This window comes from Natrix helvetica, assembly GCF_964273705.1.
Source record: "Natrix helvetica genome assembly, chromosome: 15".
In the NCBI taxonomy this organism is placed as follows: domain Eukaryota; kingdom Metazoa; phylum Chordata; class Lepidosauria; order Squamata; family Natricidae; genus Natrix; species Natrix helvetica.
In genome coordinates, this window is record NC_138565.1 from 1,757,829 (window position 1) to 1,775,965 (window position 18,137).

At 55.0% G+C, this 18,137-nt stretch overlaps 1 protein-coding gene across 6 annotated transcripts in view; it reads left to right on the plus strand.

Annotated features, from left to right (window-relative positions):
• DAB2IP (DAB2 interacting protein) overlaps nucleotides 1–18,137 on the plus strand; it is a 56,694-nt gene that overhangs the window by 26,102 nt on the left and 12,455 nt on the right. For 4 of the 6 annotated variants that reach the window (XM_081967446.1, XM_081967444.1, XM_081967445.1 and 1 more), the window contains exons 4-5: nucleotides 17,188–17,341; nucleotides 17,712–17,810. In XM_081967446.1, the coding sequence (XP_081823572.1) occupies nucleotides 17,188–17,341; nucleotides 17,712–17,810 (253 nt within the window). Of the gene's footprint in view, nucleotides 1–5,905; nucleotides 6,079–9,283; nucleotides 9,405–17,187; nucleotides 17,342–17,711; nucleotides 17,811–18,137 lie in introns of those variants that run through there. The other 2 variants (XM_081967449.1, XM_081967448.1) reach the window with 2 other exon arrangements.

An 18,137-nucleotide genomic window follows, 5' to 3' on the forward strand; every position in this document is an offset into this window, starting at 1 on the left:
AATAATTGAGTCTCTTCCCCCTCCCTCTCCTTTTTCAAGAAGGGAGGGTCAAAGTCCTAAAATTCCCCTCGGAGCTTCGGAGGTGCCTTTTAAGACTCCTACGGAAGGGAGATATTCAAATTTCTGCCTGGAGAAGTTGCCTCTTCTCCATGACTCCTGAATTCCTGACGCCAATGTCCTGGAGGCATCGCTGTGCTTGGAAAGCCCTCGCTGGACCTGAGCGGAGGAGGACGTGAGTTTGAAGCTAAGTAGGTGCAGAGGTGAAGGCCTCCACCTGCTTGGTTTGAAGGCTGAACAGGCTGGTCACACACACACACACACACACACACGGCTGCCGAGCTTTGCAGCCTTTGAAAAATTCTCCTAGAATCAAGCAGGGCCAACTGGGAGGCTTGGAAAACCTGGCCCCGTTCAGAGGTTTAGGGCTAAGAGGGGCTGGAAATGATGGGGGTTGACACCCCTCTCCCCAAATGCTGGAGTCATAGGAGGAAGCGACGTTTTGGAGAAGGCACCTCCACAGGGCCATATATATTTGTCTTGTGTGTGGGGGGGGTCTTTGTATCCGAAGCGCCTACAAATTGTAGACATATAACATCCGACCCTGAGCAAAACAAGTCATAGAAATATAGCAGAAACACCTATAAGGAGAATGGAGAATCTTGTTGTTGTTAGCTGTGAAGTCGTGTCCGACCCATCGCGACCCCATAGACAACGTTGCTCCAGGCCTTCCTGTCCTCTCCCATCCTCCGGAGTCCATTGAAGCTCACGCCGGCTGCTTCGGTGACTCCATCCAGTTTGTGAGGTTGTTGATATTTCTCCCGGCAATCTAAATCCCAATTTTTGATTCGTCTAGCTCCGCCTTTCTCGTGATGTGCTCTGCATATAAGTTAAATAAATAGGCAGGGCGACAGAGTATACGGCCTTGCCGGACTCCTTTCCCAATTTTGAACCCCTCAGTGGTTCCATGTCCAGTTCTCACTGTTGCTTCTTGACCCGCATATAGATTTCTCAAGAGACAAAGAGGGTGGTCTGGTACTCCCATCTGGAGAATAAATAGGTTTAAAACCGCAGAATCCAATTCTGGCTTGCTCCGCAGGACCAGAGGCTCATTAGTCTTCCGAGCTTTTGGACTCGTGCTGGAGCCCCATCCTTGGGGAAATTCTCGGGGACCCAGGTTGGATTATGCAACATTACCCTGGGACGCATATATATATGTGCCTTTCTTCGTGAGGATCCAAACTGGACATTCACCCAATTTTCTTGAGAGTATCCTTTGAACTTCCTACCCCGGTGGGCAGTCCATTTAGCAGTGGTGATGGACCAGGCGGTAGGCAGTGGCGTGGTTGTGCCCAGTTGCCCGGAGGCTCTTTGCCCACTTTCCATAGATCCAGGGCGGTCTAATGTGGGCGAGATGCCATCAAGGGAGACCATCCTCCAGATGTGCTGAGTTGCCAACAGGTGTGGCAAGAGGAACCGGCAAAGAAAAGAAGGGGGACTTCTCTGGCTTCCGGTCCCCCTACAAGGGGTCAAAAACGACCCCAAAGCAGGAGTTAGAAATGGACTTCCGGGCAAGTGGAAGTGTGGATCTTCGCCTGCCTCCCTCCCGAATTAATTATGGCTGGTGATGAGGGGACACGTTTAATCTTGGTAACTCGATTGCCCCCCAGGGATGGCTTGTTTTGCTCGCTGCTCTGTCGCCTCCACACTGCTCTGCCAGGCTCCCCGGAGAGGAACAGGAGTGGCTGGTTAGGATTGGTGGGGTGGGGGTGCTCTTATCCTAATCGAGCAGGCTTCTGTTTTCCTTCTTGGGCACGTCCGACAAAGCCTCCATGTGCAAAGGCAGCCAGTCTGTTGGCACTGTGCTCGCCCTGCCTGTGGCCTTGGTGTCTTGCCTGGCAGAGCTTGTTCTGGGGTGGCTCCTCAGCCTTGCTACTCAAAAGACCCTCCCTCCACCCACCCCCAACAGCCCACAGATCACAGCAGCAGAGACTGCCTTAGCCCGGCTGCCTTTATGGGTGGGTGGGAGATTTATGTGCAGGTTTCAGCTACCTGGCTGCGTCTCTGCCAGGTGATGCAAGAAACAGTGAGAATAAACAAGCACCTCCGAGCCCCCCCAAGGAGACCCTGCGGGTTGCCCCGGGGGCTCTCCTCCCCTCAGTGCAGCCCCTTCCACCAATGTGCCAGGTCTGCTTTGGGAGCAATGGAGCTGACCCTCTGACATGTGAGATGCCCGCCCAGGTAGCCCAGCGAGGCCTCTTGGCATGGTCCAGGAGCAGCCGTCCCTTCAGGCCATCCGCACTCAAGACCCAGGCTCCCCCTCCTTTCTTCCGAGGAAGCCCAGACAAGCGTAAATAATTCCCACCTCACCTTCTCGGTTTTAATCCTTCCAACAATCTGCCACATAGCTTCAAAAGCAGCTGCCCTGGTCACAAAACACTCCAAATCCGGTGAGCTATATTTGCAGAATCGCCCAACTTTGCTGACTTTCATTTTTGTTTTGTTTTGGTGTGTGTGTGTGTGTGTGTGTGTGTGTGTGTGTGTGTGTGTGATGCAAATCCAGCCAACAGATTAATGCAGTAGCCAGGGTGTGTGAATAGAGCCAATGAGAAGCTGTGCAGATTATGAAGGATCCGTAATGTAGTTATCTGTTTCTCAAGCTTGCCTGGGGAATTCTGGGAGTTGAAGTCCACACATCTGCAAGTTGCCCAAGTTCTAGAGACATTCATTTAAGGTTGTAAGCAATGGGGGGAAACTAATCAAGGAGAGAAGCAACTTAGAACGGAGGAGGAATTTCCTGACAGTGGGAACAATTAATCAGTGGAACAGAAGTTGCCTCCAGAAGTTGTGAATGCCCCAACACTGGAAGTCTTTAAGAAGATGTTGGATAGCCATTTGTCTGAAATGGTGTACGGTTTCCTGCCTAGGCAGGGGGTTGGGCTAGAAGACCTCCAAGGTCCCTTCCAACTCTGCTATTCTATTCTGTATGTACCCAACTATTTGTGCCCTATAACCTCCAGCTCTCTGTCTTTTGGATTTTAGCGTGTCGTAGAGAGGCTGCCATCGCGGCTTATTCTAGGATCTTGTCTAAGGAGGACGTCAGGAAGTGGGGCTGAACTGCCCCTGTGCTGGACCCAGGGAAGATATGGGGGCCCTTGCAGAGCAGGGCAGGGGGAAGGAAAGCCAACCGTGCCCCGCCTTTTTTGGCTTGCCGGGGAGGCTGTCCGTTTTAGCAAGTTGACAAGTGAAGCGAAGATGCCTCCCAGCCAGGAGTTGTGGGAGAGATAATGTGCTGATCTGGCGGTCCGAGAGATTTATCCTCCTGCGTGGGAGCAGGTCTGCTGCCTTTTCCAGGTAGGCAGAGCCCTGGGGAAGCCCAGGAAGGGCACATCTGGCCCAGAGGCTGGGGGGCACCTGAGTGGGTGCACAGCTGGCTCTGCAGAAGCCTCTGAGGTCTGCTCCCCCTGTGTTGAGAAGGGCAGGCCCTCTTACTCCCCAGCCAGTGTGGTATTTCTTGGGGGGGGGCTTAGAAGGCTAGGAAAACAGTGCAGAATGTGAGGTGGGAGGGGGCATCCTTGGCTCAACACTCAAACTTTTTGGAATATTTAGAAATGGTCGCCATCAGGTCCTTTGCCTGCCATGCACAAAAATGAGTTGAAATTGTGTTTGCAAGGAAGGATGCACTTCAAGGAAATTGAGATTGTGCAAAAAAAAAAAAAAACTGAAATGGGGCAGATCCCTGGGTGAAGACATGGCTGCCGATCCCAGGTGGATTGCTCGACCTCCCCCCCCCCCCCCACTCCGGTCCCATCTGAAACCTCCCGGTCCTTTCCTTTCCAAGCAATCCAAATTCGGAGTCCGTCTCTTTGCGCAGGCCTTGCCCCGGAGAGCTTTTGGGGGAGGAAATGCCACACCGGGGCCGTCCCCAGGCCAGTCAGCCGTATTTAGCCTCGGCCGGTGCCCACATCACACTGACCGCAGACGGGCCCTATAATTTTCATCTGAGGGGAATCACATCCTGGCCTGTTCCTTGAGCCGAAAGCCAGCAGGGGTTGTCACTTTTCTGGATCAAAGTTCTCTCCGACTGGGGCAGAAGCAGGGAGGGCACCGAAGGGGCTAAAAGCAGACCTCTGGGCACCTTCCTGGGGGATTTTGTTGCAAGGACAGGGACTCCAATGGCTTTTCTCAGGGGGTGCAGAGATCACCCTGCCTGCCCCAGCAGAATCTATTTGGGCCCACGATCCAGAGTCTGCATCTCTGCCAAAGCAAGCTCTCCGTTGGCTGCAGTCAGAACCGGCCCTGGGTGGAAGATTGCCTGACATCAGCATTAAATCTGCTCCATTAACTTTTAATTTGCAGGCATGCTTTTAATAATAACAACAACAATAATAATAAAAACTAAAAACGAGGAAGCTCTGGGACTTTGGAATTCAAACGGAAAAGCACCTGATGCAGAAAAACTGCAGACTGAAACCCTCCTGGATAAGAAAGAGGGGTGGGGGAGTCTGGATAGGTGGACTCCCGTGGGAGTCCCTGGAGACCACAGAGGAGAAGATCACAAGAGGCGAAAGGAGCCATGAACGACCGTGGCAAAAGAAAGCCAAGATTGGACCAATTGCACTAAGAGCCTTGGGTGCAATCCCAAAACATTTGCAGCACCAACTTCAGCACCATTGGCATTGACAAAAGGCACCATCGGTCAATTGCGAAAGGCAGCCTTGCTTGAAAGAGCTGACATCCCGCGACAATAATGTTAATTTTGACCCCTTCAGGCATCCACCTCTGCTTGAATCTTGGGGAAGGACATGATGGGTGGACCAAAATGCCAAGTCCAGCCCAAACCTCTGTGATGACTGTGTGTGATCAGTCATCATCAGTCATCATCATCATCATCATCATCATTTCAGCAGGACAAGGCTGTTGGTATGGAGTGTGCATTTTCTCTCGCACAAGGATGAGTCACCGTCCCCTCCCCATCGCCACAAAAGCATCTTTTTCTGAAAGGAAAACAGAAACTCGCTCACGTTGCCGCCATGTTTGGGATCTGCCACTTCACAGATGCCACGAAACTCGCCCACGCTGTTTACCTTCCAGCAGTCTGTCTCTGCCCATTGCCAACTCTCTGCAGATGGGCGTCTGCCTCTCCCACCAACCTGGATAAACACAAAGGAGCCAGAATTTGCCAGAGCCAGATCCGGGCTGCCCTGCGCAGGGCCAAACGGGGCAAGAGATGGATCTGTGTCTCGGGGATGTTTTGGGCTGCGTTGGCATCTCTTCTACAGAAGGGGCAAGATGAAGGAGGGGGGGAAAACAGATGCCTTTCTGGGGGGGTTTACTTTACAGAATGCTCCCCAGAAGCCCCTCTGCCACCCTCCAGAGCTGCACCTGGAGAGCAGGGGACTTCCTTGCTCAAGGCCTCCAGGCTTTTAGAGGGGGGGAATGGAGGGGCAGTCGCCTCCCTCCCCCAGGAGGATGCTTTCTGGGCAGGAACTCCCTCCGCCTATTGGGCCTCCAGCCCCCTCCGGTCCTCTCTAAGCGGGTGGTTCAGGCCGAAGTGCCCTGAGGGGTCTTGTAGGTGGAAGCCGAAGAGGGTCCCTTCCTTACCTCCAGCCTCTTCAGGCTCCTTTGCAGTTGGGGGAGGGGGCCTGGAAACGAGGCGGTGGGGCGCAGAGCAAGGAGGGGGGAAGCTGTCAGGAGCAGAGCCGTCGCCGGGACGCTCCGATGCCCCCACCAGCTGGCAGAGCGCCTCTGAGCATCTGCAGAGAGCTCCGCCGCCCTAGCAGCCCCCTCCCCGTGGGGAAGCGCGCGCCGGCTCGCCCTTCCCCTCCCTTCCCGTCGGGATTCCCAGCCGGGGAAGGTCGGGGAGGGGGCGGGCAGCTGGGCAGCGAGGGGCCGAGCCCAGCGCGCCTTTGTCTCCTCCCTTCCCGCGGAAGCCGGAGAGGCGAGGCCAGGCCAGGCGGCTGCAGCTGGGGACGGGCTGGGGGCCTCCGCCGCGCGCCCCTTGCCCAGCTTGCCTGCCAGCCGAGCTCGGGGGTGCCCGGAGCGCCATGCTGGAGGGCGGCGGCGGCATCGGCTGCCAAGGTGAGGCGCTGCTTCGCGGGGGCTGCTGCTGCGGCGGCCGAGCGGAGCGCCCCCCCCCTCGCTTCTCCTGCCCTCCCCTCGGAGCCCTGGGCGGTTGCAGCCGAGAGCCCGCCCGGTGCGCGGTAGCTGCGCCCTGCAAGCCCCGCACTGGAGAAGGGACCCCGAGACGCGGGTGGGCGCTCCTTCGCTGGGGGGGGGGGAGGGGAGGGGAGGTGGGGTCAGCTGGCTGCGGCGTCCTGCTTCCAGGCTTTAACGGGGAGGGGGGATCGCTGTTCCCGGGGCAACGCTGGGCGCTGTCCAGCCCGCTCTGCCCCAGCAGGGGGAATCCGCTTGCATGAAAGAGCCCCGCGCTTCCTGACAGCTGCAGGCAGGCAGAGGTTCAACAGGAGTCGCTTTTTGCCCAGGCCCAGTGGCCAGACTTCTGCGGCTGTTCAAAGCAAAGCCCCCACCCCTTAGCACGTTTTTCTAATGCACAAAGTGGTGGTTGGGGTGGAGGAGAGAGAGAGAGAGAGAGAGAGAGAGAGAGAGAGAGAGGAGAGAGAGAGAGAGATCCTTGCCGTCCCATTCGGGGCCTCCGCCTGGTCTGGGCCAGCTGCTCACCAGATCTGCTTCAACTGGCAGGCCTGCAGCATTAAAGCAACTCTGCCAGTTTGCCCAGCGGCAGAGCCCGCCTTGCATTTGTGTGCTGGTGTTGTTGTTGTTGTTGTGTCCCACTTTTTGCCCTGCTCCGCACCCCCACCCTGACTGGTGGCTCTCGGCCATCTGAGTCAGCCCAGGGAGGTCAGGGGCCTCAGCCTTTCCTGGGTGAAGCATCCCGAACAGATTTTTCACCTGCTTCAAAAACAGGTGTTGGAGAGGAGGGACACGCCTCTCCCTCCCTCCCTCCCTCGGCAGGTCCCTCTTTTCCCACAGCGTTGGCAAACCGTCGATTCCTGACCCCAGGTACGGCTTTTCTTGGGGCTCCGGGGTGGCTAGCAGGAGATGCCAGGTGGGGAGGGGCGAAAGGGGGCTGGGGGACCCCCTGGCGGAGCACAGCAGGTGGGCGGTGAGGTTGAAGTGGGCTGCCGAGAGAGATTTACGGCAGAGAAGGGGGACCAGGCAGCCGTGCCAAAAAGAGGGATAAGCAAATGACTTCATCATCCTCAGTGTCCACTCAAAGGCAGGGGGGCCTTTGTCGAGCAGGAGATGGTGAGCCTGGGGGGGAGGGGGCTCCTGTGGTGGGATGGCTGCGGAAGATGTCTGACGGAGGGGAGGGGGCACAGCATCCTCGCAAACCTCCTGGGTTGCCTTCCCCCCCTGCCTCTCTGTGCCACCCTCTGGGATCACTGAGGCAGCTCTGGGAGGGGGGGGGTCCTAAAGGGGAGCCTTCGCTGGGCGACTGATGGGTACCAGGGAGGAGGTGCAGAACCTGCCCCTGGAAAAGACCCCCTTTGCTGGTCTTGCAGTCAGGAAGCGCCCAGAGAGCTGGCGATGGGCAACTGCAGATCCCTTCCGTGGGTTTTCTGCTCCTCTCCTTTGGTGGATTGATTTAGCCTGTTGTTTCCCTTCCCCACCTCTCCCCCCCTTCCCAATTCCCTGCTCTCCTGGGGGTGGAAAAAGAGCCCACCTCGCGATTCCCTCTCCTAGCCAAGGAGCCGGAAGGATCAATAGTCTGGTAGTTGGAGCCATAAAGGCAGGCGAGTCCCAGCCGTTGGATTTGTTCTCGCCTCTTCCGAGCGCACCCTCCGAAGCAGTAGCTCCAGGCTTGCTCCATTTGGAGGGAGGGGGAACTTGTTGGCGTGAAAGAATCTCCGGGAGTTAGAGAAGATCAGCTGCGCCTCACTTGGCTGCGTTGGTCCCCCGAGGTGGAACTGGGCTCTTGCGAAGTGGGGGGTGGGGTGGGTTGGAGGAGGGGGCCGGGCAGACAGAGCGACCCAGAGACATGGTGCTGGGTGGGTTTCACCCAAGGCCAGGGGCTCAGCGGAGGCTGCATCCCAGGAAGCCCTAAGCCAGGGGTGTCCAAACTTGGCAACTTTAAGACTTGTGGACTTCAACTCTCAGAATTCCCCAGCCAGCTGGCTGGGGAATTCTGGGAGTTGAAGTCCACAAATCTTAAAGTTGCCAAGTTTGGACACCCCTGCCTAAGCGAAGGCTGCCTCCGTGGCTGAATGGAGTTGAAGGCCGTCTGACAGAGCAAAAACGGCTCCCCACGGGCAGCCCCGTGAAAATCAGACTTCGCCTTTTACCCAAATGCCTCTTTCTATCATTTTTGGTTGTTTCGACATCCCTGGAAGTTGCGTTATCAGTGTCTAAACAATCAATCTGTTGTGTGCCAGAATAGTCTATCTGAGTAGTGAGCTGGTTGAAGGTCAACAGTGGTGCCCCTTTGCAACTCCGCCCCACTCCCCACTCCTAAAAAGGCCACTGCTTCCCTTCCTTTTTCTGCAAAGCAGAAGTTTTATCTCTGGGGACAAAGTCCAGGCGGAGGAGTTCCCACCTGCTGGGAAGGAGAAGGCGATAAGGCTGCTTTCAAAGCCTCAGCGGGAAGTCCCGTCTCTGGACTTCTCCTCCAGCTGCCTTCTCTGTGAGCCCCCACAATCTGTGGGCGTCTGGGGTGCCAGATCTCATGGAGGAGGTTGTCGCCTGGGTCTGGTCAGGTTGAGCATGGAATTGGGAGAGGGAGGGGACCGTGGAGGTCATCTAGACCTCCAGTTAAAGCAGTTGCAGGAGCTGCTGCTGCTGCTTCCACGCTCCAAAGTGGGGAAGCCCACCAAGACTCTGGACAAAAATTCAGCATTGCAGGATGGGATGGTTTTGAAGCAGTTACCGTGGGGTTTTTTGTCCCCACTCTGAGGGACCAAGAGGCTGCAATTCCTTTTTGTAGGCTGGAGAAAGCCTCTCTCTGAATTTTGGGTCTCCCGCATGGCCCAGAGGGGGACGGAGGCAGTTCCTGGGCTCCTCTGCCTTTGAACGGCTGACCCAGCTGGGGCTGGAGGAAGCCTTCGCTGCCCCTCCACCTGAACCCATCTCCCTTGCTTCCCACTGGAGTGGAAACCCACCCTCTCCCAAATAAATGGGCCAGCCGGAGTCTGTCCTTCCCAGGAAGAGTTTCCCGAGGCCAGAAGTGGCTGGGCTGGGAGCCAGCCCCTCGTGCGCAGAGGCCAAGCGCTGGCACCATACAAGGAGGTGGGCCGAGGACTCGCGGGCTCACTTCCTGTTTGGGGGTGGGAGGGGGTGAGTGTCTCCCAGCCTCCCCTCCAGGGGGGCTTCTGGAAGCTCCCAGCATGGCAGGGGATCCCTCAGACTGTGAAGTTGTTTTCCTCCAAAACAGACTCGGGACTTGGCCGGTGAGTGGAGCTCTGGCTGAGGACGAGGGTGCGCCCAGGGTCTTTTCCTCCCTCCCTCCCTCCTCCCCTCCCTCCCTGGGTCTTTCTCCACCAGGAACAAGGCAGCCCCCGCAAGGCTTGCAGATAAGGGATGGGGCAAGGGGGCCCCAGCTGGAGGAAGCCAAGCCAGCCTCCTGGGCGGGAAACCCTGGAGGTTAGCAAGGGGGCAGGGGAGAGGCAGACCTTGCCCCTTTGCAGATGGGCATGGGAGCCCATGCAGCCTTACTGGCTATAAAGCTGCATTTGTTGGCATTTCTACCTTCTGAGGCCTCCGGATCTCTTGGGGGAGGGGATTTTGGAGGCCACTTGGCCACTGCTTTTCTCTTTGCCCCCCCTTCCCAAGATTGGACTTCACAATAGGTCAGGGGTCAAGAGCTCAACATTCCCACCAGCATCGCTCCCAGTCACTGATCTGCATTGCTCCAAAAATATTAGGGGTTCATCAGTGACTTGTCTCCTCTCCCTCCCTCCCTCTCTCTCTCCTTCTCCCCTTATCTCTGATTTTTTTTAAAAAAAAAAACCCATGACAAACGCTTCAATTGTTTCCAAGCTTCCAGAGATGGCTCCTGTTTTGCTGTCCAGGGATAAAAAGGGGGGGGGGGCAGATGCAGGGGGGGGGGCAGAAGGGAAAACAAAATGACCCTCATGTTCCAGAACCAGATTTTTGCAAACAATGGTTGAAAAACTAGGTCACTTTGCTTGTGGTGAGAGTGTGTGGAATAAAGTCTTTGGAAGGAAGAAGAACATTCTGTCTGGGATGTTCAAATTGAATGCAAATCCCGCAGCATTTAGGATGGATGTTTTTTGGGGGGGTGGGGGGACAGAGGGAGGCCGGGCACCGTCTGCCCAGCCTGGCCCCCATGTCGGGGTTCGCCATCTTTCAGCCTGTTAGGAAGCAAAGCTCCGGAAAGCTAAAGGCGATTTCTCTCCTCCTTGCTGAGGGCTTCCAGATATTCCTGGCCTGCAGATTTGGGTGACATGGCCGGCCAAGGACTCGAGGCTCTCGTACTGCAGCTCCTCCCCTCGCAGGAAAGCGGATGTGAAGCTCCTGAGTGAGCCGCTTTGCTTGTCCACAGCTGCGAAGGGACGTTTTGCATCTGGAGAGGGCAGAAACATGGGAGGGTTAATAGTGCAGTTGAAGTCATCTTCCTATCCAGCCCCAGGAAACGCTTCTGCTCCTCTCGCTGACCGCTGCACCCCGAGACATACTTCTTGGGTGGTTCTTCATCTTGGAAACGGTCCAGGGCCATAGAGAGGGACCTCACGCATGAATGCAATGGGATTTTTGGTCTTCCCGGTGCCACACAGTCAGGGCAGGTTCTTCGAACAATGGCCTCCCCCTTCAGAGGTGCTTGCGTAGTGTGGTCTGAAGACTCCAGGATAGAAGGCTGGGTCTCTTGAAATCTCCCCCCCTGCCCTCGCGAATGGCGCCCAGGCAGGCACTGGCCGCCAAACTGCCGTCTTTTGCAATCAAACTTTTCCCTCCACAGTCCCTCGGGAGGCGAAAAGGTTGTGCGGCACTGCAGTTTTTCTGGGTGTTTGTGTGTTGTTTTGCCTGTCTCGATTTGAATTGTCGCAAAGCCGGTAAAGTATAAAAACCCCAGTTGGTTCTGAGCCGAGTGATTTATGTGTCTTGCAAAAAAGAAAGGAAACAAAGTGATTAAAAATACTTAAATACGCATCAAGTAGAAGGGAAACACAACTCTTTTGGTTTGGTTTGTAAAATTTTGTTTGTTTTATGAAGGAAAAAAAAACAGATAGGAAGAAATTGGTCAGTTAAATTGCTCTTTGAGAAACAGGGGCTCCACTTGGTTTTCTGGGGACCCCCGAATGTCTCTCCCCCCACCTCTTATTAAAGTGACCCCTCGGCCTTAGATTGACAGTTGTCTGGGGGGGGGGAATCTAGCTGTTATATTTCTTCCACGCTTTTTAAAATAGTTTTTTAATTAAACATAAATTAAAACTTTGGACACAGCGTAAACGGTCCTGGCAGGATCTATGCCATACGTGCTAAGATATTCAGTTGTACGTTGTATCTACCCTGTTTTTGTTTTTTTTTAACATTTGATCCATATCGTATTTACAAAGAGGAAAAAAGTAACCTATTTCCAGCCATGTCGATTTGCGTTTATCTTGTTGATTCTCGTATTTATCATTTCCTACATAATTCTAGTCTCCATTCTATGAATCTTGGCTCATGCCTATTTAGGCCTTCCCCTTTCATATCCCAATCGTTGATAAAATTTATCCTACAATATTCTGATTCATCTTTATTCTTCAATCCCCACGTCCATTTATCCATTTCAGCGCAGATCAAGATTTTCCTCATTATTCCCCCTTCGTGTGGAGTTTCCCTGTTTTTCCAATTTGGGCAAAGACCATTCTTGGCTGCCGTGATGAAATGTGTAGCTAAAAAGATAAGCCCCTTGTTGCATTTCTTGTATATAATTCCCAAGAGAAATAGTTCCGGTGTGAATTCTATTCCCTCTTCGGTTATCTCTTTATCAACCACTTTTGGATATTCTGCCAGTATGTTTTGGCTTTTTGGCACGACCACCATGTATGGTAGTACACTTCCACATTTTTTGATGAAACACAATAAGCTGGGCTGCGGCAGCTTCCCTTCTTCCCGCTTCTTTTGCCCCTTCCCCTTGCCTGCCTCTGTTTTCCGGGCAATTCATTTTTGCAAGGGGAGGGCCAGGAACTTTGAGTAATCTGTGTCATTGCTCCATGGCGATTCATTAATGATAAATTAATATCTAGTTTACAAAAGTATCGTGCTGTCGAGTCGCCGTTCTCAGCCCCTCGCCAAGAACACTCTTCGCTTGACGGTTCTACCAGGGGCTCCCGCCTGCTTAAAAATTGCTTTGTTGGTCCCCAAAGTAATTTGACGAGTCTGTCAGCTATTGATTAAAAAAGAGAGAGAGAGATAGAGGGGTGTGGGGGTGGGGAAAAGCAGGCTACCTGAAATTATTCAAGAAGATTCAGGATGACTTGGGGAGTTGGAGAGAAAATGCGTCTCTGTGTGTGAAGTTTGACAGGAAGCAAATATGTTTGTGAGATGCTTTCGTGAAAAGGTCGATCTGGGAGCGAAAGGGAATTGAGCGGAGATTCTTGACTGGGGCTGTTATGGGGTGGGGGCCGAGGAAGGTGGGTGCTGAATGGAGGGCATTTGGGGGGTCCATCCCATTTATGCAAGAGGAAAGGCCAGCATAGAACGGAATTATTGCTGCTTGGATGCCAGGGGAGGCTGCCTCTCTCTCTCTTGTGCCCCCTGCCCCATAAGAGCCCCATGGGGAGGAGAAGGACCCACCCCGTTTGGGTAAGTTGGTCTCAGACTCTCTGATACGTAACAGGGAGATAAAAGCCAGCAGCTCCATCCGCCTTCAGCTCCTGCTTCTCCAAAAGGTTTTGTCTCCCCTGGCTGGCTGCAGTCAGACTTTGCTCCATTCCCCACCTCCCTTTTCTGCCCCCCACCCCCACAGATTAGCCAGAGGGACCAGGCCAGGATGGCATCTGGGAGGGGCCACCCGCCAGCCAGGGTGCCTTCTGCTCCCTTCTGGCTTTTGCCCTTGCCCACCCAACTGGCATGGCACAGAGTGGCCAGGAGAAATTAATCTCCTCTGGAAACGGCTTTCCTGGTCAGAGGCGAGAGGGAAGCAGCTGCCAGCCTCACTGCCCAGTTTCACTGGCAGACCGAATCTGAGGGGTTTCCAAGCCCCACCTCACCAGGCCTCTCTTGGAGCCCCACCCAGAGTGTGACCGGGTCAATCTTCTCCAACGTGCCAGCCGGGCATTAAGAGCTGAAATCCTTTCCTGGGTGAATGCCAGATAAGGAGGCTGAAAATGGTTTGTGAAGTGAAGGTAGAGATCTGAAAATATTCCTTTCTTTCTTTCTTTCTTTCTTTCTTTCTTTCTTTCTTTCTTTCTTTCTTTCTTTCTTTCTTTCTTTCTTTCTTTCTCTCTCTCTCTCTCTCTCTCTCTCTCTCTCTCTCTTTCTTTCTTTCTTTCTTTCTCTGCCAATATCCTTGAAGGGTGGACTGGTTCTCCCAATCAGTTCCAAAATTCAGAGGCAGATATAAATATTTCTGATTCTTTGCCTTAACGTGGGTTCCTGGCTTTAAAAAGAGGAGGAGACCCACATTTTCCGATTGAAAGCAGCAGCAGGAGAGAGGCCAAGGAGGGGACGGGGGGGGGGGGACTAGAGCACCCGGATCTCATCAGATTTTTCTGTATCTTTTCCCAGTTTTGTGACAGTTTTTGGAGCTCCTGTGAATAAGTACACGCATGCACACATATGCACATCGCATGGGCATCCAGCCATGTTCCCGGCTAGCCAGGCTGAACGCCAGCCAAGGTTTCTGCGCTGCCTGGGAAGTCAACACTGTGCTGGAAATGAGTGGTCACTGCTGCTCTCCGGCTGTCCAGGCTTTTAAAAAAAATTCCCTCGCTCTTGAGGAAGCAGAGGTTGTGGGAACGGAGGCTGCCGACCACTTCTTGGCGGCCTTCCCTGCCCAGGTGACCGTTTCTCTGCCTCTCAACATCTGGGAGCCTTGGAAAAGGTTGCCCTTGGCTGCTCTGGGGAGGAGGGGGAGGAGTCCTTCTCTTCCATTTTTCCCACCCCTACGCAGTGTCTGACCTAAGAGCAGTCTTGTGGCAAGGAGTTCCACAAGCTAATTCTATTTGCTTCTATTACAGTAGTGGGACAAGCACATTCCCCTCCTTCTCTCTCTTCCCCCCCCCCCCCTTGCTGTGCATATTTGGTGAACCTCTATTGGGTCTCTCCTCTTAGTTTCTCCCCCCTTCCCCCCCCCGAAAAAATGGCCCTGGGTTTGAAGAGGGCTGTGTGCCAGGGAGGCCGGGCTGCCCCACAGCTCTCTATTTTGGAGGGCCACAGCTGGAAAAGTCCCTCCTGGCACTTCCCAGGCAGTAACCCCCCTAAAATACATCACCAGAGGGTGATGCCCTCCCTGGCTGGACAGAAACTGAGCCCAGAAGGTCCCCCTTCTTCTGTCGAGATGCTTTGGTCTCCTGCCTTAATGGTGCCCATTGGCACTGTGGCCCGTAGCGGCACAGGTGGTGCAGTAGGTAGAAAGACTTGGGTAGCTGCCTCCACCTCTCCTTGGTTTGCCAAAGGGCCGTTTCCTGCCACCGGTAGGAACTGGCTGAACTGGTTGGGGCAGCAGAATTCCTTGCCCTGGAGATGGGAGAACACTCCCGCCTGCCCGCCTGCCTGCCTCGGTCAGCACATTCCAGAGGCTGTGGTGGCACCCGAGCCAGCTTGCAAAGGGTGTGAGGAGGCTGCAAGCCTTTCTGGGATCGAACGGCTGGCCAGATGTTTGGGGCCTCGAATTATCTTGGGACATCTTTAGCCCCCCTTCTGCTCTTTCTGGAGGCCTCGAGGGGGCTTGAGGGGGGGGGGGGCTTTTCTGGCTAGGCTGTGGTGCCTCCGCAAAACGCAGGAAGCCCCCTCCCCATGCCAGGGAGAGGCCGGGCACGGAGGGAGGAAGCACCACCAGAGGCTGCCAAGGAGAGTTAGGCTCTTTGGGGGAGGCAAAGATGGGCTGGGCTGGCATACCTGTGGCCGGTATGAGAGCCCACGGAGGGGGCTTTTGGGGGCAGCTTCAAGAGGGGCAGAGGGGCTCGGACCACCACCCAGGGGTTTGTGGGGCTTTTAAAGCCAGCCTACCTCACTCAACTCATCCAGTTGCCACCTCTGGAAAGCTGCGAGGCAGGTGTGCCAGCCAATAAATCCCTTTTCTGCTCTCATGGCTAATAGCGGATGAGAGGCTTCCTTCCTTCCTTCCTTCCTTCCTTCCTTCCTTCCTTCCTTCCTTCCTTCCTTCCTTCCTTCCTTCCTTCCTTCCTTCCCCGGGTTTTCTAATCCCATTTTTTTAAAAAAAGAAAGCCGTGGAAGCCAGAGGCAGAGTGAATCCTGCAGTCACAAGCACTGCCTTTCCTTTCGCAGACAGAGCCTCCACCCTGGGGCTGCAGGGGGAGGGGGGAGGAGCAGGCAGGGCGACCCTTCCCCCCCTCCCCTCTCACTCAGAGTGCCTGGTACTCCTTGGGGGTCATGCCCCTTCCCCGCCAGTTGTCTCCAACCCCTCCACACCTCCTTCCCTACCAATTCCAGCCCCTCCTTCAGCCGTCGTCCATTTCGTGGGCAGTTCCTCTCTTCTTTGGCAGTGGGGAGAGTCTCCTTTTGTCCTTCCTGTCCCCTTTCCGTCCCCTTCCCTGCTTTGGATGAGTGGAGTTGTAACTCTTTGGCCCAGAGGTTCGTTCTGCGCCAGACTTTCCTCCTTACTCTTTGCCCACTTCCTCCGGGCATCCCCTCCATCTCCCCCCCCCTTGGCAGCCTCCAACCTCTCTGTTCTCTCTCTCTCTCTCTCTCTCTCTCTCACACACACACACACACACAGGGCTAGGGGCCATGAAGAGCGCATCCCGGCCAGCCCTGGGAGGGGGCCCGTCTTGCCAGTGTGTGGATGTTGACATTAACAGCAGATGTCGCTCCTTTCCCCAGCTACAGAGCGGCCAATCAGCGCCAGCACCACCGGGCTGCCATTGCCCAGCGTCTTTGCCGCCCAGGCAGTGCCGAGAGAGGCGAGAAGGGGGTCACAAGGAGGGGTGCGGCGGGAGGGGGACAGAGGCCCGCTTGGGCTGTGTGTTGGGGAAGGAGAAGCTTCCCCGTCTTCCGTGGGGGCAGATGTTGGGCAGGCGGGCACCCCGAGAGGCGATGCGGTGCAGCGGGACATCTGTCTGGGTGAGGAGACGGGGGCTGGTGGAAGGGGGGGCTTTTCACTCATGCATGTCAGAGAGGAAGCCGGGGCGGGGCGAGGGGGGGACCTCTTGTCTTGCTGGCCACTGTCTCTCCTCCCTCTTGGGCTGCTTCTGTGACCGCCTGGGCTTTGCTGCTGAGCTACAGGACGGTCCCTGCTCCCTCTCACTCCCTGGCTGTTCTTCGGGGCACCAGAGGAGGAAGCTGGCCAGCCCCCCCGGCCCCCGCAGAGAGCCCAGCAGGAGGGGAGTGGGTTAAATCAGGGTTGATTGGAGAATCGCAGGAGTTTGAATGATGCCCTGTCTTGCTGACGTCCCGTCCAGAGGCCGAGCCCTCCGTTCCTGGCAAGCGGCGGCAATTCTGCACTTCTCGGTGCCAGGTGCATGCCAGCCACCCCTGGTGGGGTGCAAAAGGCTGCTGTTTGGGGCGTCAGCCAGGGAGCCCCTCCGTTTCCTCCTCACCAGGAATGCTTCATCAATGAATTGGCACGTTGCAGTTGGGGCCAAATAGCTGCCTTCCCTTCCCTGCTTCCGTAGCTCCCAGGTTTAAAGGATGCATCTCCTGGAAGAGGCCTTCCTTCCCTCCGGTGGGAAGGAGGAGGAGGGATGAGTCTCCAGGATGATGCATGCCAGGCTCTTGTTTTGAGACAAATATTTGCCCTCAATCCACCCGCATAGAGATGTGGATAGAAACATCCATACCTCTGCCTGCCTTTTCCTGTCTGCGTACTTTAGTCCCACTTGCGACTGTTTGAATCAATGAACAGATACGGATCGATTAAGCACCGTATTAGAGTAATTCCCACATCGACTGTTCCTTCTCTGCTCTTGGGGGAGGGGGGGGTTTGGGGCGGTGCAGCTGTTTTGGGGGGGGCTCTTTGTGGCTCTTTGGTTTGCAGATGCTGGAGATGCTGAGTGCTGGAGGCTCTTCTCAGTCCCCTTTCTCCTCTTCTCCCCCACCCCCCAGATCCCATCTAATGCCGAGGCTGAAGGAGTCGCGTTCCCACGAATCACTGCTCAGTCCTGGTAGCGCGGTGGAAGCCCTGGATCTCAGCATGGAGGAGGAAGTGGTCATTAAGCCAGTGCACAGCAGCATCCTTGGCCAGGATTTCTGCTTCGAGGTGAGGGGCATGCTGGGGAGAGGGAGAGGGAGGGGGGACGGGAGGGAAGAGGAGCACTGGTGGATGGAAAGCAGAGGGCTGGGCTCGTTGTGAGTCTTGCTTGAGTTTATGATGCACTCATAAAAGATTAAGGATAAAACCTCCACAGTCAGAGGCAGTCTACCTCAGTATCAACTTCATGAGAGTAGACTAGGGAAAGGTGGCTGCTTTTTGAGTGTGCTCCTGAACATTGGATCCCATTGGCCCAAGCTTGATGTCCGTATCCAACCGATGAGGATCTGAGGGGCTTGCTCTTTCTCTCTTGCCTGGGCGGAGACTCCCACGGCCATCAGCTCTCTCTCTCGCGCGCGCGCTCTCTCTCCTCTCGCAGGTGACAACGGCGTCTGGGAGCAAGTGCTTTTCCTGCCGGTCTGCAGCAGAACGCGACAAATGGATGGAGAATCTGCGACGAGCCGTGCACCCGAACAAGGTAGTGTTGGGGGAAGGTCTTTGGCAAGATGTCCCTTGTTTGTTCTCCCCAATCTTCCAACTTCCTTTAAAGGAGAAGGCTAGCAAAGATAATAGACCTCGTGGCCTGGTAGAATGTCAGTTCATTGACCGCCTTGGAAAAGGTTCCTGTCTGTTAAATCTAAGAGTCCATTAAATACAAATGCCTGTTAAATGCAAACGTCTGTTAAATACAAATGTACACCGTTGGTGTCAGTTTAGTCTATCTATCTATAATTGATGCAAATGGCATTATTTGCACAAGTGTCTTGACCCAATTGGGGACGTTCCTCTGATGTATCTGAATATT